Below are 26,173 nucleotides of genomic sequence, written 5' to 3'. Positions count from 1 at the left end.
TAGACATTGGGTGTTGTTAGATAGTAAAGTGCATGCAGAAAAAAGTATATATGAACTCAGGACCCAGTGGTTTCTGTTGATTTTGGAGCCCAAGGAAACCAGCACAAACATGCCCTCAAATTAAGGGAGACCCCAGTACACATGCTGCCTTTGCTGTCTTCACCTGCGTTCTTGACCACAGGCTATGGCTGCCAGTGGAGGAGTGGGCAGTGAGTTGGAGGGAATTGTCTGCTCTCTGACCATCAGCCCGCACCCCACGCAGTTCCTGAAAGTGCCCACTGCTTCATGCTTCTGCGACCTTCCTCCCTCTGCCTGGAGTGGCCACTCCCACATCTGAGTGCACCCTCCAGGGTCTGGCTTCCTTAGATTTTCCTGACTTTTCCCTCCTGTGTCCTAGGCACATTCAGACCTCCCTCCTGGCACTGCCACGCTGGCTGGCTCTTCTTTGTTGATCTCTTCAGCTCTACATCAGCAGTATACAGTGGAAATATGATTCTAGTCTGTCCAATTTTAAGTGTTTTAGTAGCCACATTACCAAGTTTAAAAGAAATGTAATACATTTTATTTAACCCAATATATCAAAAAATGTAATTTCAACATGTAAACAATATAAAAATTATTAATGAGCTGTTTTACAAGCTCCCCCCTCCCCACTAAGTCTTTGAAATCTGATGTGTCTTATAGAGCACATCTCATTTTGGACTCTAAATTTTCATTGGAAATGCTTGACCTGTATCTAGATTTCAGAACATTTATAGTTGAGAAAATTGATTCACATACCCAACATGTCCCAAACATACCTAAAATTTTTTCAATAACTGAATTGAGTATCAGTTTTTAAAATTAAGTTAATTAAGATAAAATGAAATGAAGAAATGAGTTCCTCAGTAGCATTAGCCACATTTCAAGTTCTCAGAACCCATGTATGGCTGGTAACTACTGCATTGAAACACAATTCTAAACCACAGGTTTCCTGAGGGTAGGGATTCTTTCTTTGCATTCTTAGAGTCAAACAGAGCCCAGCACAGAGAGGTACTGAAATGTTTGTTAAATGTCTATGTGGGGAAGTTGGGGTTCCTATGGTCAGGATTCTCACTGAACTTAAACCACCTGATGATGTAACTGGCCTGTTGCTGGGCTGCCGCTTCCACACCTGTAGGCAATAAGCTGTTATTGCGCTATATAGCGAGCTCGGCCCAGTGCTCTGGGCAGAGGCAGAGATGCTAGTGCTTGACCTACCGCCAGGAGAACAAACCGGGTAATAAACCCTGTCACCCCAAAGAACGTTTTGCTGTCAGTTTCTTTGGTTACATTGAATCCATAGTGAACTTGCCCGGGGCTGAAACCCATTGGCAAGATAGTCTAGCAGAGTTGGGCTTAAAAAAAGGGAAAAGCAAGAATACAACAAGTTTACAGATCACAGGCAGCCTGGAACAGCATAGCTCAACAGGGCCCTTCTCTGGCATATGTGTCCCTCACCTAAATCCTTTAAAATTTTAAAGAACTCTCCTACCCAACCACAACCCAGCTCTTGTTTCCACCCTCTCATTTGGCTTTTAAAAACTTCTAGAGCTTAGGTTTTCAGATTCCTGGTGTTGAAAGGTAGAAACCTACCTCACTTTTTCTCCCGTGAAAGAAGAGAGGGGATGTGAACTCAACAGTCCAAGCAGGTTTATTGCTGAACCTGAGAGGGACCCCTCTGTCCTGGCCAGCAGAACAAAGGAGAGGGTCTCTAATGGGTCAAGAGGCTTTTTATGGCCAGGGTTTTGGCGGGCTCTTTGAGGAGAGGGGTCAGGGGAAAGGTGGGCTTGTGGCTTGCTGATGTGTCCTCTGGAGGATGCTTGTAGCCGAGGTAAGATGACACCTAGGTCTCTCTGTGATGGCGGGTGGGCTTCTTTGAAAGGTGGCACTCATGTCCGGATTCTATCACCCAGATGTCTCTAGTTGGAGGCTTCCCATTTCCCAGGTCTCAGAGCACCTGGCAGGCCAAGTGGGCAGGAGTGGGTGGAACCAGCCTGTTAGCCCTTCACAGCACTATCCAGGACGAGTTCTGTGCTCCATCCACAGCTGAGGCCAGTGGAAACTTCAATCCTGTCCGAGCTGGCCCCTCAGGGACAAGGAGGCATGGAAGACCAGGGGGACACGTCTTCCAGGTCAGGCTCTGCAGAGGGGAGCCCAGTGGGTGGTTAGGTCTTTCTCCCAAGCCAGAAGGTTCTTCTTGGAAGAGGTGTGGAGAACAGCTATAGCTGGGGAGGGATTGTTGACTCCATCAAAGGCAGTGTGGAAGGAAGTGGTGTGAAGGTTTTAGTGTTAGAAAATGAGGTCACAGTAATCCTTTCCAGGTTCTGGGGAAACTATTAGTCCTTGAATCCCCAGCTCACATTATGCCCCTAAGACTGTCCTGCTTCAGGGTATCAGGAGACAGAGTTACGAGAGCACACTGGGAAGTTGGAGACAGTCCCAAAATCAAGCTGAGAAGTTTCAGCCTCTCCTCTGAGAGGAATAATGAGAGGCTGGCACACCCAGCTTTGCTGATCTGCATCTCCCATCCACATACCTGCAGGCTTTGCTGACTCATTCAGCCTCTCTTGCAAGTTGTGCAGGCGTGTTCTGAGCCCCTTTGCTCTGCTCAAGTTTGCAGCCCTTGAGAATATATGAGTCTCCACCTGAAACAGAAGAATACTGAGTCCTCTTCAGGGGTTGAGGGTGGGTGGGGGCAGTGAGAGGAGTTTACAGAAAAAGCACAGGCCCAGGAGTCAGGGCCAGTCTGCAATCCAGCCCTCCCACTTACTAGCTAAGGGAGCATAAGGAAGTTGGTTAACCCCTGCGTTACTTAAGTTTCCCTTTTCGTTTCAAGGAGGTTGGATGAAAAGCCCAGATTGAGTTCACAGATGCTTCCTTCTTTGTCACTGTTAACCCCAGAGAGCAGAGCTGCCACCAGCTTCCCTGGCTCTCTGGGCCTTCAGTGCTGGCGCTCTGACGGGTTCCAGATATTGAGTCAGGCTCTTCTCCTTACCCATTTTCAGAGCCTGAAGATTTCCTTCCTTTACAAAGCCAGCTGCTCCCTTCATCCCAGAGCCGAACTCATTATGAAGCCCTGGAGAATGCAGGTATCCTTGAAAGCTTAAGCTATCCACTTCTGTCTTGCCAGTGGGTTTCAGCCCCAGGCAAGTTCACCATGGGTTCAATGTGACCAAAGAAATTGACAGCAAAACGTTCTTGAGGTGAAAGGGTTATACCCAACTTTATTTCCAGGTGGCAGGTCAGTCACTAAAATCCCATTCACTCAGAGCAAGTCTGCATTCAACAAGCTGGTCTCTGCCTCTGGGCCTCTCTGCCTGCACAGTCATCCCACACAGCCGTCCTCTGGGCCTCTCTGCACAGTCGTCCCGCACAGTCGTCTTCTGGGTCTCTGTCCTCTGCTCTGCTCTCCTGCAGCCTTGAGCCGTGCCACCATGTCCTGCCCAGAGCACTGGGTGGAGCTCTTTATATAGAGTCAACAGCCATGCATAGCCCACAGGTGTGCAGTGAGCTAGTCAACCAGGGGCAGGTGAGAATCCTGGCCACAGGAACTCTCATTTTATCCACAATTTCCCTTTAATAAATTTCCCTGCACTTGTCCCAGTTGGATGTTCTCTTCTGCTGTCAGGGTCTCTGAAGTGAGGTGAGCGGTAGTGACCTTTTCCAGTGAAGACGTCCCTGACTTAGTGATGCTGGGGTTCTTGTTTGTGGAGTTGAAGAATGAACTTAGCAAACAGTCAAGGTAGAAGAGCCAGGGAGACTTTTATTGAGAGATACAGTGAGAGGACAGACAGAGCTCCTGGGGTGAGCCAGGAAGGGACAAGAGAGCCCGTGGTGGTGCATTGTCTAGCGGATTTACAGGCGGTTGCAAGACAAAGAGCTAGGGATGCAGACCCACCAGATGGTCTCTAAATGTTTATTTTTAAAGAGACAATAAGTTTTATCAGTTTTCCAGACTATTTTGCAGAGTTAACATAAGAAATTTACTGCTTTGTTCCTTTCTCAGAGTAGTAGTTTCTTGGTTTGGGAGCATATCAGTCAAGGCTACTTGTTTTGCTTTCAAGGTGAGCTGAGTTGTTGACTTGATTAGGGCTGGAGGAGGAAAAGCAGCATCTGGGTAAAGTTAGAGATAAACTGGGCTTTTTAGCAGGCTAAAGCAAATTTTACAATAGTTTCATTTAATTGACACAAACAAGACATGGGCTATGCTGAGGTATTTTTTTATTGGGGGGATGTTCAAACATTCCAGGCCAGGTTATTCCTGGCTTTTTAGTTTTAACTAATCTTCACTGAAGAATGCTTATTTATATTCCTAGTTTGATATTTTACCTTAGAGAATTAATGTGACTCTGACTTTGCTTAATTGTTTAATATGGAGTTTTGGTAGGGGTCTTTCCCAGAGGCCCTCGCCCTACTCTGACTACACCCATGGTCCCTGTCTCATTAGGAATGGGGGCTGAGGCAAATCTGTGGTTGTCTCTTCTTTGAAGAGCTCATCTGGACCTCTAGTGTGCTGTATTTAGCTTTGAGGTCCCTCTCCATTGTCTTGCCAGTCAAGTACCAGCCTGGTGTTGGAGGTCCCATAGCCAACTGGGCCCCTCACTGTGTTTGACTGCAGCAGCTGGCCTGGTCCCAATCCCAGACATGTCTGGTGCCCAGGTAAAGGCTAAACCATACCTATTGGGTCATGTCTTTTCCCCTCCTGCTTACCTAGACTCACCAGCTGAACCTGCTGCTTCCAGGAGATTTAAAGAGCCAGTGCCGGGGTTCCCTTACCACCCCCCTTCATATTTCATATCTTTTCCTTTTGTAAGCTAGACATTTAAGGCCTAGGTGATTCAAAAGCAACCACTTTTAGAATTTATATGGGGGAATTTAGAAAGGTACCACATAGACCTTCAGCATACACTTCAGACTGATCCCTGGCATGGAGACACAATATAATAATTAACACACATACACACACATACCAGGAAACCCTGGAGAAAAGAGTGATTCTCATTTCCAGAACTACCACATTATAAGATTCACAAGGCATATAAAGAAACAAAGTATGTCCCATTCAAAGGAAAAAAAAGAGAGGGGCGGAAGATGGCGGCATGAGTAGAGCAGCGGAAATCTCCTCCCAAAACAACATATATCTATGAAAATATAACAAAGACAACCCTTCCTAGAATAAAGATCAGAGGACACAGGACAATATCCAGACCACATCTGCACCTGAGAGAACCCAGCGCCTCGTGAAGGGGGTAAGATACAAGCCCCGGCCCCGCGGGAGCCGAGCGCCCCTCCCCCCAGCTCCCGGCGGGAGAAGAGCAGGCAGAGCGGGAGGGAGACGGAGCCCAGGACTGCCGAACACCCAGCCCCAGCCATCAGGGCCAGAGTGCAGGGCGCTCGATACTAGGAAAACAGGGCAGCAAGAACAGTGAGCAGGCACTGGAGGCTGGGCGTCAGAGGACATAAGAAAAGCGCGCGACCGTTTTTTTTTTTTTGCTTTTTTGCTGCTTTGTTTTGGCGAGCGCTTTTTGGAAGTCTTAAAGGGACAGGGACCCCAATACTAGGGAAACAGGGCAGAAAGACCAGTGAGCAGAGGCCTGAGGCTGGCACCGGAGAATAAAGAAAAACGAACGACCACCTTTTTTTTTAATTAAAAATTTTTTTTTTTTTTTAATTAAAGAAATTTTTTTTCTTGTTTTTTTTTGTGGTCGTTGTTTTGTTTTGGCGGGTGCTTTTTGGAAGTCTTAAAGGGGCAGGGCGGGTCACTTAATCCAGAGGTAGGGAATCCGGGATCTCTGGGCACCCTAACCCCTGGGCTGCAGGGAGCAGGGAGGCCCCTTACGGAGATAAATAGCCTCCCAGCAGCTCCTGCTCCAACGCGACTCCACCATTTTGGAGTAGCTGCCTGAGCCAGGCCACGCCCACAGCAACAGCGGAGATTAACTCCATAGCAGCCGGGAAGGAAGCAGAAACCCTGTCTGCGCGCAGCTGCGCAGCACAAGCCACTAGAGGCCGCTGTTCTCCCAGGAGAGGAGGGCCACAAACCAACAAGAAAGGAAGTCCTTCCAGCCACCACTCGTCCCAGTTCTGCAGACTATTCCTATCACCATGAAAAGGCAAAGCTACAGGCAGACAAAGATCACAGAGACAACACCAGAGAAGGAGACAGACCTAACCAGTCTCCCTGAAAAAGAATTCAAAATAAGAATCATAAACATGCTGACAGAGATGCAGAGAAATACGCAAGAGAAATGGGATGAAGTCCGGAAAGAGATCACAGATGCCAGAAAGGAGATCGCAGAAATGAAACAAACTCTGGAAGGGTTTATAAGCAGAATGGATAGAATGCAAGAGGCCATTGATGGAATTGAAATCAGAGAACAGGAACGCATAGAAGCTGACATAGAGAGAGACAAAAGAATCTCCAGGAATGAAACAATATTAAGAGAACTGTGTGACCAATCCAAAAGGAACAATATCCGTATTATAGGGGTCCCAGAAGAAGAAGAGAGAGGAAAAGAGATGGAAAGTATCTTAGAAGAAATAATTGCTGAAAACTTCCCCACACTGGGGGAGGAAGTAATTGAACAGACCACGGAAATACACAGAACCCCCAACAGAAAGGATCCAAGAAGGGCAACACCAAGACACATAATAATTAAAATGGCAAAGATCAAGGACAAGGAAAGAGTGTTAAAGGCAGCTAGAGAGAAAAAGGTCACCTATAAAGGGAAACCCATCAGGCTAACGTCAGATTTCTCAACAGAAACCCTACAGGCCAGAAGAGAATGGCATGATATATTTAATACAATGAAACAGAAGGGCCTTGAACCAAGGATACTGTATCCAGCACGACTATCATTCAAATATGACGGTGGGATTAAACAATTCCCAGACAAACAAAAGCTGAGGGAATTTGCTTTCCACAAACCACCTCTACAGAACATCTTACAGGGACTGCTCTAGATGGGAGCACTCCTAGAAAGAGCACAGCACAAAACACCCAACATATGAAGAATCGAGGAGGAGGAACAAGAAGGGAGAGAAGAAAAGAATCTCCAGACAGTGTATATAACAGCTCAATAAGCGAGCTAAGTTAGGCAGTAAGATACTAAAGAGGCTAACCTTGAACCTTTGGTAACCACGAATTTAAAGCCTGCAATGGCAATAAGTACATATCTTTCAATAGTCACCCTAAATATTAATGGGTTGAATGCACCAATCAAAAGACACAGAGTAACAGAATGGATAAAAAAGCAAGACCTATCTATATGCTGCTTACAAGAAACTCACCTCAAAGCCAAAGACATGTACAGACTAAAAGTCAAGGGATGGAAAAACATATTTCAAGCAAACAACAGTGAGAAGAAAGCAGGGATTGCAGTACTAATATCAGACAAAATAGACTTCAAAACAAAGAAAGTAACAAGAGATAAAGAAGGACACTACATAATGATAAAGGGCTCAGTCAAACAAGAGGATATAACCATTCTAAATATATATGCACCCAACACAGGAGCACCAGCATATGTGAAACAAATACTAACAGAACTAAAGGGGGATATAGACTGCAATGCATTCATTCTAGGAGACTTCAACACACCACTCACCCCAAAGGATAGATCCACTGGGCAGAAAATAAGTAAGGACACGGAAGCACTGAACAACACAGTAGAGCAGATGGACCTAATATACATCTATAGAACTCTACACCCAAAAGCAGCGGGATATACATTCTTCTCAAGTGCACATGGAACATTCTCCAGAATAGACCACATACTAGGCCACAAAAAGAGCCTCAGAAAATTCCAAAAGATTGAAATCCTACCAACCAACTTTTCAGACCACAAAGGCATAAAACTAGAAATAAACTGTACAAAGAAAGCAAAGAGGCTCACAAACACATGGAGGCTTAACAACACGCTCCTAAATAATCAATGGATCAATGACCAAATCAAAATGGAGATCCATCAATATATGGAAACAAATGACAACAACACTAAGCCCCAACTTCTGTGGGACACAGCAAAAGCAGTCTTAAGAGGAAAGTATATAGCAATCCAAGCATATTTAAAAAAGGAAGAGCAATCCCAAATGAATGGTCTAATGTCACAATTATCGAAATTGGAAAAAGAAGAACAGATGAGGCCTAAGGTCAGCAGAAGGAGGGACATAATAAAGATCAGAGAAGAAATAAATAAAATTGAGAAGAATAAAACAATAGCAAAAATCAATGAAACCAAGAGCTGGTTCTTCGAGAAAATAAACAAAATAGATAAGCCTCTAGCCAGACTTATTAAGAAGAAAAGAGAGTCAACACAAATCAACAGTATCAGAAACGAGAAAGGAAAAATCACGACGGACCCCACGGAAATGCAAAGAATTATTGGAGAATACTATGAAAACCTATATGCTAACAAGCTGGGAAACCTAGGAGAAATGGACAACTTCCTAGAAAAATATAACCTTCCAAGACTGACCCAGGAAGAAACAGAAAATCTAAACAGACCAATTACCAGCAACGAAATTGAAGCGGTAATCCAAAAACTACCAAAGAACAAAACCCCCGGGCCAGATGGATTTACCTCAGAATTTTATCAGACACACAGGGAAGACATAATACCCATTCTCCTTAAAGTTTTCCAAAAAATAGAGGAGGAGGGGATACTCCCAAACTCATTCTATGAAGCTAACATCACCCTAATACCAAAACCAGGCAAAGACCCCACCAAAAAAGACAACTACAGACCAATATCCCTGATGAACGTAGATGCAAAAATACTCAACAAAATATTAGCAAACCGAATTCAAAAATACATCAAAAGGATCATACACCATGACCAAGTGGGATTCATCCCAGGGATGCAAGGATGGTACAACATTCGAAAGTCCATCAACATCATCCACCACATCAACAAAAAGAAAGACAAAAACCACATGATCATCTCCATAGATGCTGAAAAAGCATTTGACAAAGTTCAACATCCATTCATGTTAAAAACTCTCAGCAAAATGGGAATAGAGGGCAAGTACCTCAACATAATAAAGGCCATCTATGATAAACCCACAGCCAACATTATATTGAACAGCGAGAAGCTGAAAGCATTTCCGCTGAGATCGGGAACTAGACAGGGATGCCCACTCTCTCCACTGTTATTTAACATAGTACTGGAGGTCCTAGCCACGGCAATCAGACAAAATAAAGAAATACAAGGAATCCAGATTGGTAAAGAAGAAGTTAAACTGTCACTATTTGCAGATGACATGATACTGTACATAAAAAACCCTAAAGACTCCACCCCAAAACTACTAGAACTGATATCGGAATACAGCAAAGTTGCAGGATACAAAATCAACACACAGAAATCTGTGGCTTTCCTATATACTAACAATGAACCAACAGAAAGAGAAATCAGGAAAACAACTCCATTCACAATTGCATCAAAAAAAAAAAATACCTAGGAATAAACCTAACCAAAGAAGTGAAAGACTTATACTCTGAAAACTACAAGTCACTCTTAAGAGAAATTAAAGGGGACACTAACAAATGGAAACTCATCCCATGCTCGTGGCTAGGAAGAATTAATATCGTTAAAATGGCCATCCTGCCCAAAGCAATATACAGATTTGATGCAATCCCTATGAAACTACCAGCAACATTCTTCAATGAACTGGAACAAATAATTCAAAAATTCATATGGAAACACCAAAGACCCCGAATAGCCAAAGCAATCCTGAGAAAGAAGAATAAAGTAGGGGGGATCTCACTCCCCAACTTCAAGCTCTACTATAAAGCCATAGTAATCAAGACAATTTGGTACTGGCACAAGAGCAGAGCCACAGACCAATGGAACAGACTAGAGAATCCAGACATTAGCCCAGACATATATGGTCAATTAATATTTGATAAAGGAGCCATGGACATACAATGGCGAAATGACAGTCTCTTCAACAGGTGGTGCTGGCAAAACTGGACAGCTACATGTAGGAGAATGAAACTGGACCATTGTCTAACCCCATATACAAAAGTAAACTCAAAATGGATCAAACACCTGAATGTAAGCCATGAAACCATTAAACTCTTGGAAGAAAACATAGGCAAAAACCTCTTAGACATAAACATGAGTGACCTCTTCTTGAACATATCTCCCCGGGCAAGGAAAATAACAGCAAAAATGAGTAAGTGGGACTATATTAAGCTGAAAAGCTTCTGTACAGCAAAAGACACCATCAATAGAACAAGAAGGATCCCTACAGTATGGGAGAATATATTTGAAAATGACACATCCGATAAAGGCTTGACGTCCAGAATATATAAGGAGCTCTCACGCCTCAACAAACAAAAAACAAATAACCCAATTAAAAAATGGGCAGAGGAACTGAACAGACAGTTCTCCAAAAAAGAAATACAGATGGCCAACAGACACATGAAAAGATGCTCCACATCGCTAATTATCAGAGAAATGCAAATTAAAACTACAATGAGGTATCACCTCACACCAGTAAGGATGGCTGCCATCCAAAAGACAAACAACAACAAATGTTGGCGAGGCTGTGGAGAAAGGGGAACCCTCCTACACTGCTGGTGGGAATGTAAGTTAGTTCAACCATTGTGGAAAGCAGTATGGAGGTACATCAAAATGCTCAAAACAGACTTACCATTTGACCCAGGGATTGCACTCCTAGGAATTTACCCTAAGAACGCAGCAATCAAGTTTGAGAAAGACAGATGCACCCCTATGTTTATTGCAGCACTATTTACAATAGCCAAGAATTGGAAGCAACCTAAATGTCCATCGATAGATGAATGGATAAAGAAGATGTGGTACATATACACAATGGAATACTACTCAGCCATAAGAAAAGGGCAAAGCCAATCATTTGCAGCAACATGGATGGAGCTGGAGGGTATTATGCTCAGTGAAACAAGCCAAGCGGAGAAAGAGAAATACCAAATGATTTCACTTATCTGTGGAATATAAGAACAAAGGAAAAACTGAAGGAACAAAACAGCAGCAGAATCACAGAACTCAAGAATGGACTAACAGGTACCAAAGGGAAAGGGACTGGGGAGGATGGGTGGGTAGGGAGGGATAAGGGGGGGAGAAGTAGAGGGGTATTAAGATCAGCATGCATGGGGGGGTAGGAGAAAAGGGAGGGCTGTACAACACAGAGAAGGCAAGTAGTGATTCTACAACATTTTGCTATGCTGATGGACAGTGACTGTAAAGGGGTTTATAGGGGAGAGCCTAGTAAACATAATATTCGTCATGTAAGTGTAGATTAGTGATAGAAAAAAAAAGGGCAGTTCCTGTGTGGTAACCTCCAACGAGTTCTACACAAGGGTATAAAGGGCATATAAAAGTGTAGGCAAAGGGTCTGTTTGTGTTTATACAGAGGATCAAAGCCTAATTGGGCTACTCCGAAAATGAACTAAGATACGATATGAAAAAGAACTTCCAACATCTGCACTCTCTGGAAGACTCATGCCAGAAGATGATCATCAAAAAACCCCAACAAAGATCCACGCACTGCTACAGCTGTAGATGCACTCATCCCACCAGTTCCTGGACTTGCCATGGGAATGAGGAAGGAGATATCTAAGCTGGCCTGTGCATACAGTAAAACAACAAAATTTGACTGGATCTATACTGTTGGAACTCAACCAAGAATTTGGAGAAGTGCAAATTGTAGCGCTCCAAAGTCTTACAACTACAAACTATTTACTGTTAAAAGAACATATGGCATGTGAACAGTCCCCAGGAACGGGTTGTTTTAATTTGTCTGATTTCTCTCAGACTGTTCAAGTTCAGTTGGACAATATCCACCATATCATAGATAAGTTTTCACAAATGCCTAAGGTGCCTAACTGGTTTTCTTGGTTTCACTGCAGATGGCTGGTAATTACAGATATGCTTTGGTTATGTAACTATACTCCTATTATGTTAATGTGTGTGTGCAATTTAAGTAGTAGCTTAAAACCTGTACATGCTGAAGTTACTCTACAAGAAGATATATCAAAGAAATAATCAATCTTCCCATGTTTTCTTCCACCTGCTACTTCTATAGCTTTTCTTCTTCCTTCCTAATTACAACCCTTAAATAGAATTCGTGCCTCATATCAAATTTACCGAGTATCATAATTCTTCCAAGTGGTAAAGATACCTCAAGACAAATGCTGGGCATAGAAGCCACAGGGCATAAATATGCAAAGAAGTAAAAAGCTAACTTTTTCAAACAATAAGGCTTCTCTCTCACTTACCAACTTCACATTTCCCTGTATGGCCCTGGAAGATGACTGGTTAGCCAGAGACGGGTAAGATTCCTCAAGGGAGGAACAACCTAAGACAGGCACAGTCGCAGGGGGGCCATCAGGTGAGAAATTGGGGATCAACAGAGGTGAGGCTTAGAACCTCAACCCCCGTTCTGAGAGAAATGTTCTGCATACGTGGATGTTTTATTGCCCTGGTCTAGCTTGGATTAACACATAGTCTACAGGCACACACCTGATCATCTACATGTGCTCTCTTACAACACTAAACTATGTTTTCTACCTTTATCTTGTATCTACCTACCACTTCAGCATTTTATTAAAAATAATAATAATAAAGAGAGAAATGTGGTATCCACATATAAATCAAGTATAAAAACCAAATGAGTATTCATATTTGAACTGACTGTTTAGAGTTCATAATGCATGAGCAAAACCGAAAGTTTCTGTGATGACTGCCCTTGTACTGTTCACTATGTAACTTATTCATTATGTAAGAATTTGTTCTACATGTAAAAACTTGTTTGTTATGCCTCAGAAGATTGGAGACTGACAAAAATTAGGCTTGGGGTGGATTAATGATTGTGCATTGAGCATTGACTCCCCTATACAGAATTTTATTGTCGTTAACAACCATTTGATCAATAAATATGAGATATGCCCTCACAAAAAAAAAAAAAAAAAAAAAAAAAAAAGGACAGACTTCCAATGGTAAAATAAAAACCGGGATGTAATGTATAGCATAAGGAATATAGTCAAGATATTGTAACAGCCTGGTAGGGTGATAGCTGGAACCTAGAATTATGTATATAAATGTTCTACCACTGTGTTGTACACTTGAAACTCATGTAATGTAATACTGTGTGTCAACTACCCTTCAATAAAAAATAATTATTTAAAAAAAGGAAAAAAAGGAAAAAAAAGAAAAAGCAATGGAAACCATCCCTGAGATAGACCAGATGGTGGACTTATTAGGCAAAGACTTTAAGCCAACAGTCTTAAGATGTTCAAATTGCTGAAAGAAGACCTAGACAAAGCCAAGAAAACAACATATGAACAAAGTGGAAAGATCAAAAGAGATAGAGAAAACATAAAAAGGAACCAAAAATAAATTCCAGAGCTGAAAAATACAATAACTGAAATGAAAAATTCACTAGAAGAATTTAAAAGAAGATTCAAGCAGAAAGAAAGAAGAATCAGGAAATTTGAAGATAGGATAGTTGAGATTACCAAATCTGAGCAACAGAAAGAAAAAATAAGAGACGTGAGTGGAGCGTAAGGAGATCCACTGAGTGAACCAACATGCACAGGGTGGGGGTCCCAGAAGGGAAAGAGAGGAAGAAAGGAGCAGGAAGAATTTTGAAGAAATAATGACTGAAAACGTCCCAAATGTGATGAAGGACAAGAATATAAACATCCGAGAACCTTATCTAACTACAAAGAGGATAAATTCAGACTCACTCCAAGACACATAATCAAACTATTAAAAGACAAAGACAAAAGAAAATCTTAAAAGCATCAAGAAAGAAGCAACTTGTAATTTACAAGAATCATCAGATTTCTCTCAGAAACCTTTGATATTGGAAGGCAGTGGGTTGATACACTTGACAAATGAAAAACTTTCGAGACCAAGAAATCGCTGATACAAAAGGATTATCGAGCCGTCAGAGATACTAGCCAGACTGAGTCCTGGGACAGGAAGTTTCTGCTTCACCAGAAGCAAGGCCAGTTAGTATAAACAACTTCTGCACCAGACTCAGGAAACAGGGCACATTTGTGAGGGGTCTCCAGGAAAGAAAGTTCTTTAAATTCACAGTGGCTAGGTAAGGAAGGTGGGCCAACAGGAAGTGGGGAAGTCTGCAGAGAGGTGGTTTGTCCATGAGAAGATGTGTGGTTGGTTGTCAGATGACTCAGGGATTGGCCACATGTAAGAGGGATGCAGTGGTTCTAGGGACCTTCTAGATAATTGTTGAAATGACCTCATTCAGGAACCGGGGAGTCTTTGGTTGGCTATGGTCCACAGCTATTGACTGATGACCCTTCCTTATCTCTCTCCTTAATTCTCCAGCCTTTATATGACTTAATTTTAGGGTATCTCGGAATTTTTCCTTATCTAAAACCTGTCATCCTATTCCTGGTCAAATATTCTTCAAAAAATAGGTAGAAATTAAGAAATTCCCAGATAAATGAAAGCTGAGGGAGTGTATTACCATTAGGCCTGCCTTGCAAGAAATGCTGTAACGAGTCCTTCAGGTTGCAATGAAAGGAAACTAGACAGTTACTTAAAACCATATGAAGAAAAAAAGAATTCTGGTAAAGAAAAATCCATGGACAATGATGTAAGCTAGTACTGTTGTAACTTTGGTTTGTAACTCTCTTTGTTTTCTACATAATTTAAGAGACTAGTTCATTAAAAGAACAATTTGTATTTGGACACACAAGCGTTAAGTATGTAACCTGAGGTATCAGTAATTAAAGAGGGGACAGATGTATAAGAGCAGAGTGTTTGAATGCTAGAGTGTTACACTTTAGGATGTTAAGTATAATCCCTATAGTAACTACAAAGAAAAAAACTACAGAGTATACACAAATAGAAATGAGAAGGGAAATAAACAGTTTCAGGACAAAAAAATCGACTATATACAAAAGGAGACAGTAATGCAGGAAATGAGGGGTAAACTACAAGGTACATAGAAAAGAAGTAGTGAAATGACAGAGCTAAGTTTCTCCTTATCAATACTTTATTTAAAGTAAATGAATTAAACTCTCTAATCAAAAGACAGAAGATATTGACAGAATGTATAAAAAGATATGATTGAACAATATACAGTCTACAAAAGACAGTTTGGATCAAAGACACAAATAGGTTGAAAGTGAAAGGATGGAAAAGGATAGTCCATATAAATAAATAGTAAGCGAAAGAGAGCAGGAATGGCTATACTAATCAGACAAAATAAACTTTAAATCAGAAGAGATCATAAGAGACTAAGAGAAAGAAGGGCATTATGTATTAGAAAGTGTTCAATAAAGAAAGAAGATATAAAAATTATACATTTATATACCTAATAACCGACTACATATACTATATACATATAATATACATATACAAAACCTGACAGACTTGAAGAGAGAAATGGTTCTACAATAACAGTTGGAGACAAATACTACAGTCTCAATAATGGATAGGACAATCAGAAGGAAGATAAGTAAGGAAACAGAGGACTTGAACAAAAGAAAAATCCAGCTAGATCTAACAGACATATTAGAATACTCAGCCCAACAACAGTATATGTATTCTTCTCAAGTGCACTTGGGACAATCTGCAGGATATGTGAGGCCACAAATTAAGTCTGAAGAATTAAAAAAAAATGGATATTATACCAAGTATCTCAACCACAATGGGGTGAAGTTAGAAATAATAACAGAAGAAAGAAATTGGAAAATTTGCAGATTTGTGGAAATCAGACAACATATTTTAAACAAAAATAGGTCAAATAAATCACAAGGGAAATCAGAAAATACTTAGAGATAAATGAAAATGAAAACACAAATTAACAAAATTTATGAGCTCTAGTGAAGCAGTACTAAGAGGGAAATTTAAACGCTTCTTTTAAAACAAGAAGGATCTCAAATCAATAGCTTAACTTAAGGAACTAGAAAAAGAACAAACTAAACCCAAATATAGCTAAAGAAAGCAAATAATACAGATTACAGCAGAGATGAGAAAAAATAGAGAATGGAAAAACAATATAGAAAAATCAATTAAAAGATTAATAAAACTTCTCTGAAAACCTTGATAAAATTGAAAAACTATTAGTTAAATTGACAAAGAAAAAAAGAGAAGCTGCAAATTATTAAAATCAGAAGTGAAAGATGGGATAGGACTACTGATTTTACAGAATAAAAAATAATTTTAACAGAATGCTATCCACACCTGTAAGCCAAAAGAGGAAATAGATTAGACGTTCCTAGAAACACAAAACTTACTAGCTGAAACATGAAGAAATAGAAATCCACCTATTTCTTATTCTGAACTTCATACCATTCTAAATTCTTGAACCTTAGTTTGTTTTTCTTTATTCTGAAGTATTAAGGACATTTTTTTCTGAATTTCACTATTGCAGAATATGATACTGTGATTTTTTTCTTCCTCTCAGATTAAAAAATATCCTTTATATCCTGGATCTCTGAAGTTTATTCAGACGATATGATAAACTAAACAAATTACCATGAGTAGGACACACTTTAATTCTACTGTTGGTTTTCATTTGTCATAGGCAGCTTTGCATTCTGAGGCTACTTTACATAGAATTTTTGTGAATTAAACTTGCAAGTTCAGCATGTGAGCAGGGGAGCTGGAAGGTATGGCGAGCAGTCCAGAAGCGAGACTAGAGGTCGGGACTAGGACTCGATATGTGACACAGTGTGTACTGCTGTCCCGCACAGGCCTCTGTAAAAGACAAAAACTTGTGAACACTTTAAGCTAGAGAGAGAGAACACGTGAATCCAGAAGATCTGGCAACACAGGGACTGAATTTCTGCAAGGCAACAACTAGCTGCAGTCACTGCCCTCAGACCACTTGCTTGGGTCCCAAATCCCCGAGGCTCCTGGTGCCTTTCCCGGTCCCACTGCAGCTGCTGGTAAGATCCTCTGGGCCCTCCGGAATGTGTGTTTGACATCCTGTGAGGCCACCCTCCTCCTCCTCCTCCTGAGACTCATCCTCTTCCCGCTGCAGGGAGCCACTGTGCTTTGGGACGGTCTCCTGTCCCCTCAGTGTCCCTGTCCTCCCAGACACTGCCTCTTTCTCCTGCACCCAGCTGTCTCCCTACAGCTGCCCCTCAGTGGAGCACACTGAACACTGTCCCATATTTTAGCAGAGCATTCCCTTGCAGTGCCCCGCTGAGTTCGTCCTTAATAGGCAGGTTTGTCCTATTCACAGTGCTCACTACATCGCAGGATCTCGGTGATTGTTTTTCCAGTAAAGGAAAGACTGGATGGATGAACACGAATGGAACAATATCAGTTCTACTTACTTTCATTGTTCTTCTTTTCAATGTCAGCTTAACAAAATCATTTTGTCAGTGGAATCTAGTATTTTTTCTGTTCTAAGCCCAAGATGTATAAACTAAGAATGACAACTCCTCAATGTGTTATCAAAGTGTAAGTATGAAGTAGGCAGCATCCTTCTGGGCAACTGGAACCCACCTTGACCCCAGAGGCTGCAAGAGGAGCCTGCACCCAACAGGAGAGCCTGGACGGCTGGCAAGGTGTGAGCGGCCGGGGAGCATGTGCAACAAGGACTGAGTCTGCTAGCTCGGGTGACACACTGTCCCTGCTCCCCAGCTTAGCAGGAAGTGCAAACGTCTGAATTGGATGATATCATGGGCATTGGGAAAGGTCTCTGTGTCCTCTTTTACCCCTGTTGTCCAAAACCTTTATTGGATACTGGATTCATACCTTGCTATCCTAACAAAGTGTTACCTAATTTTAAACTTATTTTTCTGTAGTGCACCAAATTCACCCTTCAACTTGTGACCCATTTTTAAAAAAACTTCCACTGACATGTTTTGAAATGTCCACTGAACCTTGTAATATCGTTTAAACAAAGATACGTGAGGCACAGGCCATACTATATACTATTCTCTGAGCTTTGAAATAGTCTTCTGTCTTCAAAGAGGAAAGCTGGCAGGTAGGACATTGTTCTTGTGGAGGCTGTACCTCATGTCAAAGATGACAGAAGGGCCTCAGAGGCAACCTGAGTCATAGTCTCATACACAATACCACACACAGGTTAGGAGCCAGCATCAGGGCTGGAATCTGAGGGCCTAGGCAGCTGAGGGTCTTCAGGGCCCACCCTGACTGTGGTCCCATGGGGCCCTCCACGCTCCTGGTGGCCAGGATATTCAGGCCACCATCCTCACTCCACAGTCTGCAGCAGGATAGGTGCCTGGCCCCCCCAGGGCAGCTCTTCCCCCTCGCTCACATCCCCTCTGACCACCACACTCTGGTCGCTCTCTTGTTCAATGTGAGGGACATCTCACTGGTGGCAGGACAGCTCTAGGGCTGCACCTCCATGTCCTGCCTCTTTGCTGGGTCTGACTCTGGATTTAGATTCACAGCTCAGGGCTTAGTTCTAACTGATAAATTTACATTTGATCGTGATCGTTCCTAGCCACAGCACAGAGGGCTGGGTCCTCCGCAGTCCTTAAAAGATCTCGGAGACCACGTTTCCTATTTCTGCCCTTGTGCTGGATGGGAGTTCCCATCCCTCTGCTCGTCTGTTCTCGAAGACGTGTGTCTGTCAGGATGGGGAGGCCTGGGGGCAGTTGCAGAAAGACCAGAGTCCTGGTGTTGCCAGGACAGGTTTGGCTTCAGACTCTGGATTTGAGGGGCACCTTTGTCCTTAACTTGGCAGCCAGAGCCTCCCAGAGCCTGCGGAACTCAGAACTCGGTGTCCAGGGGCGAAGCTGAGGGGTGGCTGGCGGGAGAAGGGAAAGGTCATTGCTCTTTTTATGACCCAGGCTAGTGTCCCAAGTGCACTGCCAATTCCCCCTGACTAGCAGAGGTTCAAATGCGGGCGGGGAGCGCAGAGCCAGCTGCGTAGACTAGCGAGCCGAGCCCAGGGAAGCTCTGCTCCCAGACCTGGCCTCTAGAACCTTGTGTGAGTAGCGGCGGAAATGGGTCTCGTATCTGCCCTCCCTCAGTGGGTACACAAGGGTAGCCCTTCGCTTTAAAAGCTGGAGGGCGGGGACGAGCGGGTGACGCGAGCTGCAGGCCCCGCCCTTTCCGGGATCGGAGAATAAATTCTAAACACAGCTTCAGTAAGCCAACGAGATCAAAGAACGAGCACTATGGCCATGACCTTGGGTTACTGGGATATCCGCGGAGTGAGCGAGGGGTCCGCCTGGCCGGGGGGATGGGGGCGCGGCGGTGGGAGGAGGGGAGGAAATGCTGTTGCAGCTGCGATCTGGTTCCCTCAAAAGGTTCCCCTCCGGGCTTGTGGAGTTCAGCCCCCGCCCCCGCCTCGCCTTCCAAGGTGGGCATGTGTGTGGCTGGTGGGGGCCGCTGGGGAGTGTGGGTGCTTACCTGGAGCAGAGAAAGGCAGGCAGGCTGACTTTTCGCCCCTGACTCTGCCGTGGCTTCTCGCAGCTGGCTCACTCCATCCGCCTGCTCCTGGAGTACACAGACTCAAACTATGAGGAGAAGAAGTACACGATGGGGGACGGTAATGGCATCCTTGTCGTGTTCCCAATCTGCCCTGCACTGGCTGATGTAGAACCAAGTAACCCGAGCCCTCCCCTCCCATTGCTCACCGCTGCAATCCCGTGCGGCGGGAGCGCAGGTCCACCTGGCCCCTGCCTAACCCTGGGAGGCTGCCGCTGGCCTTCCAAGGCAGGACAGGAGAGGGCGTTCCTGGGCCCCGTGAGTCAGAAATTGGGGTGGGTTCCCCTTAGGGCTCGCCTGAACTTTTGTGAGCCTTACGCATGTAGGTTCCAGAGCCCTGTAAGCTTTCTTTCCCCCCTAATCTGGAATGTGAGACGTAGTGGTTCAGACTGCAGATCCACGTGTTCACGGGGTCTTGCCACCCACCCCTTTATTAGGTTCCCCGGGGAAGGAGGGTTGGACTCTGGGAGGTTTGTTTCACTCCGTCTTCTCCACCATAGCTCCTGACTATGACAGAAGCCAGTGGCTGAATGAAAAATTCATGCTGGGCCTGGACTTCCCCAATGTAGGTGCAGGGGCTTGGGGTGATGTGGGGAGTGAGGGGAGTCTCTACTCCAGCTCCTTCCTCTGCTCACTGGTTTCAGGATCTGGTGCCTAGTGCTCAGCCTCTCACCTTCCAGGCTGTCTTCATTGGCTTCCTGGAAGCTCTGTGCTCCAGCTCACTCAAGCTATTTTACAATGGAATTTAATGTTTACCATGAGCCAGGAAGTGTGGTGCCAGTTTCCACCTCTGCCCTTGCTGAAAGAGGGGGGCTCAGGGGAGCCTGGTGCCTACTGCCCTGCCCCTGTTGCCCTTCCAGCTGCCTTACTTAATTGACGGGGCTCACAAGATCACCCAGAGCAACGCCATCCTGCGCTACATTGCTCGCAAGCACAACCTTTGTGAGTGGGGCTGGGGGCGGGGGCGGGGGAGCAGGTGGCCAGTGCTTCCAGCTTGGCTGGGGTGGGCGAATCACTGTTGTGTGGACTGTAGGTGGGGAAACAGAAGAGGAAAAAATTCGCATGGACATTTTGGAGAACCAGGTTATGGACACCCGCCTGCACCAGGCCAGGGTCTGTTACAGCCCTGACTTTGTGAGTTCCCTCCCATTGGGGTGGGATTTACTGGGTTTTGACAGAAGGGGACTCTTATGTCTGCCCCACTCTGGTCTGTTTGCCATTTGACTTCTTCAGAGCTAGTAATCCTGCAAGCCAGTAACTATACTGTCAGGAGAGTGACCCTCAAAACCCTCCTGCATTAAATGACAACTCTAACTCAGTTCCCACCAATCTTAGAATGGAGTCATCCCCAGGGTGGCAGTTCAGATCCTAGACAGTGTGTTCACCTTGTTAGTCCAACACCCTCTCCTCAGCACCCGCAGGCATCAGCACATTGACCCAGCAGCCAGTGCTAGGTCAGCCACAGGGCCCTTGTGCATGTCCCTCTTCCTTTCAGCCTCTCAGTTCTCCTCCTCTGTCAGGAAACTAGGCAAGGGTCCACTCCTCTCTATCACTCACCAACTTGAGCTTGTGACTTCCTTCCCTCACTCATTTTTGTCTTGGCTTCTGTCTGATGAAATGAGTCCTGCACTCTGCTAGGTTCCCATAGCCCTTCTGGGTCTGACCCATTGCAGGATGTTCGGAGATGGGTGGTGACAGCCTCAGGGACAGTGTGGCATTGCTCTCCGCCTTCCCATTGCCTCTCACAGATGGGAGATGGTGGCCAGTAGGCGCCTCCTGAGCACAGGTGGATTAAATGGTAGCCTGCACACAGACCCAGTCTAAGTGGGAGAACATGGCTACTTGCCCCGGGCAGCTGGGGGTCAGGCAGTGCCCTGGGGAGGGCTGCCTCTTGCCTGGTTGTCCCTGGTGAGAGTGTTGACAGTTGCTTTGTGTCTCAGGAGAAACTGAAGCTTGAATACTTGAAAGAGATCCCTGAAAAAATGAAGCTCTACTCACAGTTTCTGGGGAAGAGGCCTTGGTTTGCAGGGAACAAGGTAAGGCAAAAGGATTTGGGGAACAGAGAATTGTACATTTAATGAGGTTAGGACTTCGGTGCCCACACATTACTGCCTTTCTGCAGCTCACCTATGTGGATTTCCTGGCTTACGACATCCTTGAAATGCACCGTATATTTGAGCCTAGGTGCCTGGATGCTTTCCCAAACCTGAAAGACTTCATAGCCCGCATTGAGGTGAGTCCCCTCATCCTCCTTACTATTTATATTCCTTTATTTCATCTTCCTGCTGCTTTCCTTGTCCTGGAGCTAAATTGTAGAATAACCAGCATTTATTGAGGACTTGCTTTATGCCAGAGCATGTGTTCACATGTTACATGTAGGGCATGATTTGCTCCTTACAACAGTCCTACAAGATAGGAGAGTTATCACCTCCAGGTTGCAGATGAGGGAAGTAAGGCAGTAATTTGATAAGTAATGATAAGTAATTTGCTCAAGATCACTGAGCCAGTGCAGGCTGTGCTGGCCGTCAGCGTCTGGTTGCTAAGCACAGCAGTCAGTGGCTCTCCCTTTCCTGTACTGAGAGGGAAATCTCAGGTCCTAGTCCCTCTCCAGCCAGACTCTCAGAGCCCTAGGCCATGGGTTGAAGGAGAAGGTTCAGGAGTTTGTATAGGTAGCATTAGGGGAGTTGAGATCCAGTAGGATTTGTATTAAATATGAAGAAACAGACAATATTTACACTTCATATCTGGACAGCTTTGCAGCAATCAGATGCCCATCTGGGGGTAGCCCTGGATTCTCAGGGTCTTAGCTGGCAGTGGGATGTGAGTACCTATGTGGGGGCCCCTGTGGAAGGAGTTGACTTGATAGCTTCACCACCTTCCTTCCCTGCCTCTCTCCCTTTCCTTCTTCTTGCCAGTGGCCCAAGGTTCCGTTGGGGATGGGCTGGTACATTTATTTTAATGCATTTTCACTGATGACTGCATGAGGCACAGTGTCTGGCACAGTGGGGCTGCAGAGGTGACCTAGCCTGGACCCCCTCCTCCTGGGGCTCATGCAGTGGGAAAGCCACAGAAACACATGGTCCCAGCTGGGTGTTGGAGGAGCATAGCCTGGGCCTTACCTCCCAGCTCTTCATCTGCCTGCCTTAGTCAACTCACTGGAGAGCAACGCAGTCCAGGCTGTTACAGACTCAGGAGTTGGAGGCCTTCGTCCAGCAGGGTGCGCAGCCTGCAGTCTCTTCTCCATTCCCACTCCCCATTGAGAGGTCTGCTTTCTCAGCCCCTTCTCAGCACCTCTGGTTCTGGTTCTGGCCCTGGCTGGCCGGCCCTGGGACTGTGCAGGGACCTGGGACACTGCCTGGCAGGGAGGGCTGGAGGACTGCTGAGGCTGCGCTGTGCAGCCCCTTGGGTCTGGCAGTCCCAGGATCTTTGAATCCTCTGGAGGGCCCAGGTACTGTCTATCTTGGGAAGCTGGTGCTCTAACGCACCCTGGTGTCATGTGCAGCAGGACTGGGCATGAGGTAGGTCGGGGCCCAGGAGATTGGGCTCAGGTACCAGGCCAAGCAGTGGACTTTCTCCCTTTAGAGGAAGAATTAAAGTGTGGCCTGGCCTGGCTTTCCTGCTTCACAACCTCCTCTCAGCTTTCATCCAAGTTTTGCTGAGTCACTGAGTGAGGGCTGGGCTGTCCTGCAAGCTGCATAGGCCCATTCTGAGTCCCTGAGGTCGGCGAGGGGTCCCTGTGTGGGCCACCCTGGGAGGCAGGCGCCTCCCTGTGGAAAGGGGAATGTGTGTGCAGACTGGGAGGGACAAGGCCTACTGTGGGTGAGGTGGGGAGGGAGCTCAGCCGACAGCACAGGCTGGAGAGACGGGCTGCATTCCTGCTGTTCCCCTGCTAAAGCCCTTGGTGCCTCAGTTTTCCTTCTGACAAATGGTGTCAGTAGAACCTCTCTTGTAGCGTGGTTGCTGGAGGTTTTGAACTTATAATCTCTTGTGGATCTAAGCACCTGTCACAGTGTAGAGTCTCCATGTGTGGTGACTCATTAAGACATCACATGGGTTACAGGAAATTGGAAAGCTAAGTTATGAGAGCTGAGGACCCCAGGAAGACTGTCTGATGCCCCAGCACGTGACCCCCCGAGGAAGGGCTGTAGTGGGGTCCCCTCTGAGGAGGGGCTGCTTGAACCCCTGTGAGGCAGCAGACCCTGAGAACGGCCTTGTTTTTCCCACACTCAGGGCCTGAAGAAGATCTCTGCTTATATGAAGTCCAGCCGCTTCCTCCACGCCCCAGTGTACTCAAAACTTGCCCTGTGGGGCAATAAGTAGGGCCAGGAAATCTAACTGAGATGGCATGGAGGAGCCCGTGGTGACCTGCTCTGCTCGAAACCTGAGACAGGACCTCTGTGCACCCCAGGAGCTTCTGTCTCCATTATTCTTTTCTTTCCCTTTATCCCCACTTAGTCCTTATTTGACTCCTTTCCCTCCTCCAGCTCCATCCACCCAGACCCTTAGACCTCTACAACTCCCTCTATTCTCAGCAAAGTCCTCCCCTGACCTTATCCATCTTGTGCTGACACCTACCAGACCTTCCTCCCTTCAGGGACTGCCTCTGCTTTGAGGAGCCTGACGGGACCTTGGTCTGTAGAGCTCAGCACTGAGCCCCCAGCACAGCCCTGAAGCCCAGTATAGGCCTGGTGTACAGGTCCTATCCCACCAGAGTGCTCCCTTCCCAGCCTCCTGATCCCAAATAAAGGCTTATCACCGCTGCTGTGTCTTGTCTTAATCCCTCCTGGTCACCTGTACTTTCAAAGTGGCCCTGTTCCCAGGGTCTGACTGGTGATGCTGGCAGTGGCTGGGTGCATGGGGATCCTGTGTGGTATGGGGTTAATGAGGCTTCTGGAGACTATTTCTGACACCCTTAGCACAGACACTGCATTGGGCTGTCTGCAGATGGAGGCCTCTTTCTGTGCCTGGATCTGCATTCATTCATCCTGCATGATTGAGGGCTCATAGCTCTGTAAAGCCGTGTGTCTGTGTAGGTAGGGCCCAGAGGTGGTGGAATCCCCAGTGGGAAGGACTCATTCGTTCTCCCTCTACGTGTCTGGCATCATCACATCTGTGCAGTCTGTAGGATGCTGTGTGAGCTGTTCCTCATGTCTCTGGGCACCCTCTCCAGGCTTGCTAACCAGCTCTCATTCAGAGCCTCCTTGGTTCACTTCCTCATTTTGCTGGGTCCCCATGCAATAGATTTCCACACTCCTTGCATATCTGAAAATATATATCTTGGTGTACACTGAACTAGCACTGTGATTCGGAATAGATTTCTGGGCTGAAGACTTAAGACATCTGATGGAATTATGCACAACTTCCAGAATTCAGTGTTGTTGATGAGAAGGGTAATGCCAGTCTGACTTCCATTCCTTTGTGGCTGGCCCTTTTTAAGTGTAAGAGGCCTTTAGGTTCTTGCCATTCCATGGTATCCACGCCCAGAGTCTGTATGGGGATAGGGAGCTGATGTTTTCCCACCTCTCACCTCCTGTGAACATTCTTGTTCTTTTCTAAGCACAGGTTTCCTCTACCCTGATTCCCCAGTCAGCATTGATCCATCTGCAGTGCCCCCTCTGGATGTCATTTTAAATCACACTGTTGAGTGGGTTGCTTAAGGGGAAGTTCGTAGTAGCACAAGAGTCCAAACTGTTCCAAAAGATGCTGTTTTTGTGGGTCTGGTATCTTGAACAGGCCTTTCTCAAAGAGAATCCAAATGGCTAATGAACATGTGAAAAGGTACTCAACATCATTAGATATTGGAGAAGTTATGAACACAGTTAGATCCTATTACATACCCACCTAGGCTAAAATTGAAAGGACTGAAAATAGTTCTTGAATTTATGGAGTAACTGCAGCTGTCATCCATTGCTGGTGGGACAGCCACTTAGGAACACCAGCAGTGTCTAATAGAACTAAACACACACCTACTCTATATCCCTGGAATCCCACTCGTTTTACCAACTGGGGTGTGTTGTTGTGTCTCCCAGAAGACATGTACAATGATGTTCAAGCAGCTTTATTTGTAATAGCCAATAACTGGCAATAACCTAAATGTATATCAGTGGGAGAATGGTCAGATAAACTGCAGTTTATTAATATAATTCCAGTATTCATATGGTGCATGTATACTACAGTGAGAATAAGTGTGTTCCTCCTACACAAAGCCCTATGGGTGATTCTCTCAGAGTGTCGAGCAGAAGGATGCAGACACAAAAAAGTACATCCTGTATCATACCATTCATATCAAAGTCAACAGGCAGAGTGAACCCAAGGTGACAGAGGTCAGGTGCCTGGTGGCCTTGTGTGTGGGGTGCTCACTAAGAAGACCTTGTGCAGTGCTGGAGATGTCTCTATGTTGATCTGGGTGTAGATTCTATAAGAGTTTACATTCATAAAACCCCGTAGAGCTATACACTTCAGATTTGTACACTTTACTGTGTATGATTTATACTTGTGCACTTTACTGCTTGTAATATATATTGTCTTGTGTATTACACTATTTGTCCATTTTTTCTAACAGACATTTCTCTCCTCAGTATGGAGATAGCATGACTTTTATCTCTTCTTATTCACTGGTGTTACTGGTGTTAACACCTCACCTCTAACAGCACCTGGAACAGAAGCAGGTGCTCAATGACTACTTATTAAGCTACTTTGATTCTAAGGTTAGTGGGGTT

At 45.1% G+C, this 26,173-nt stretch overlaps 1 protein-coding gene and 1 long non-coding RNA gene across 2 annotated transcripts; one reads left to right on the top strand and one right to left on the bottom strand.

Annotated features, from left to right (window-relative positions):
- Nucleotides 1-1,587: 1,587 nt before the first annotated feature.
- Nucleotides 1,588-19,513, bottom strand: LOC118927964 (uncharacterized). Its single transcript, XR_008997089.1, has 3 exons — nt 19,377-19,513; nt 16,518-16,739; nt 1,588-4,113 (listed from the first exon to the last, which is right to left on the bottom strand). It is a non-coding gene; the product is annotated as an uncharacterized LOC118927964 (long non-coding RNA).
- Nucleotides 19,041-24,216, top strand: LOC118927963 (glutathione S-transferase Mu 1). The gene is made up of 8 exons (XM_036916698.2): nt 19,041-19,177; nt 19,440-19,515; nt 19,955-20,019; nt 20,315-20,396; nt 20,488-20,588; nt 21,395-21,490; nt 21,577-21,687; nt 23,685-24,216. Exons 1-8 carry the CDS (start codon nt 19,142-19,144, stop codon nt 23,772-23,774), a joined length of 657 nt encoding a protein of 218 aa, XP_036772593.1. The 5' UTR covers nt 19,041-19,141; the 3' UTR covers nt 23,775-24,216.
- Nucleotides 24,217-26,173: the final 1,957 nt, after the last annotated feature.

This window comes from Manis pentadactyla, chromosome 4 (assembly GCF_030020395.1).
Source record: "Manis pentadactyla isolate mManPen7 chromosome 4, mManPen7.hap1, whole genome shotgun sequence".
In the NCBI taxonomy this organism is placed as follows: Eukaryota; Metazoa; Chordata; class Mammalia; order Pholidota; family Manidae; genus Manis; species Manis pentadactyla.
This window is presented reverse-complemented; position numbering and strand designations above follow the sequence as displayed.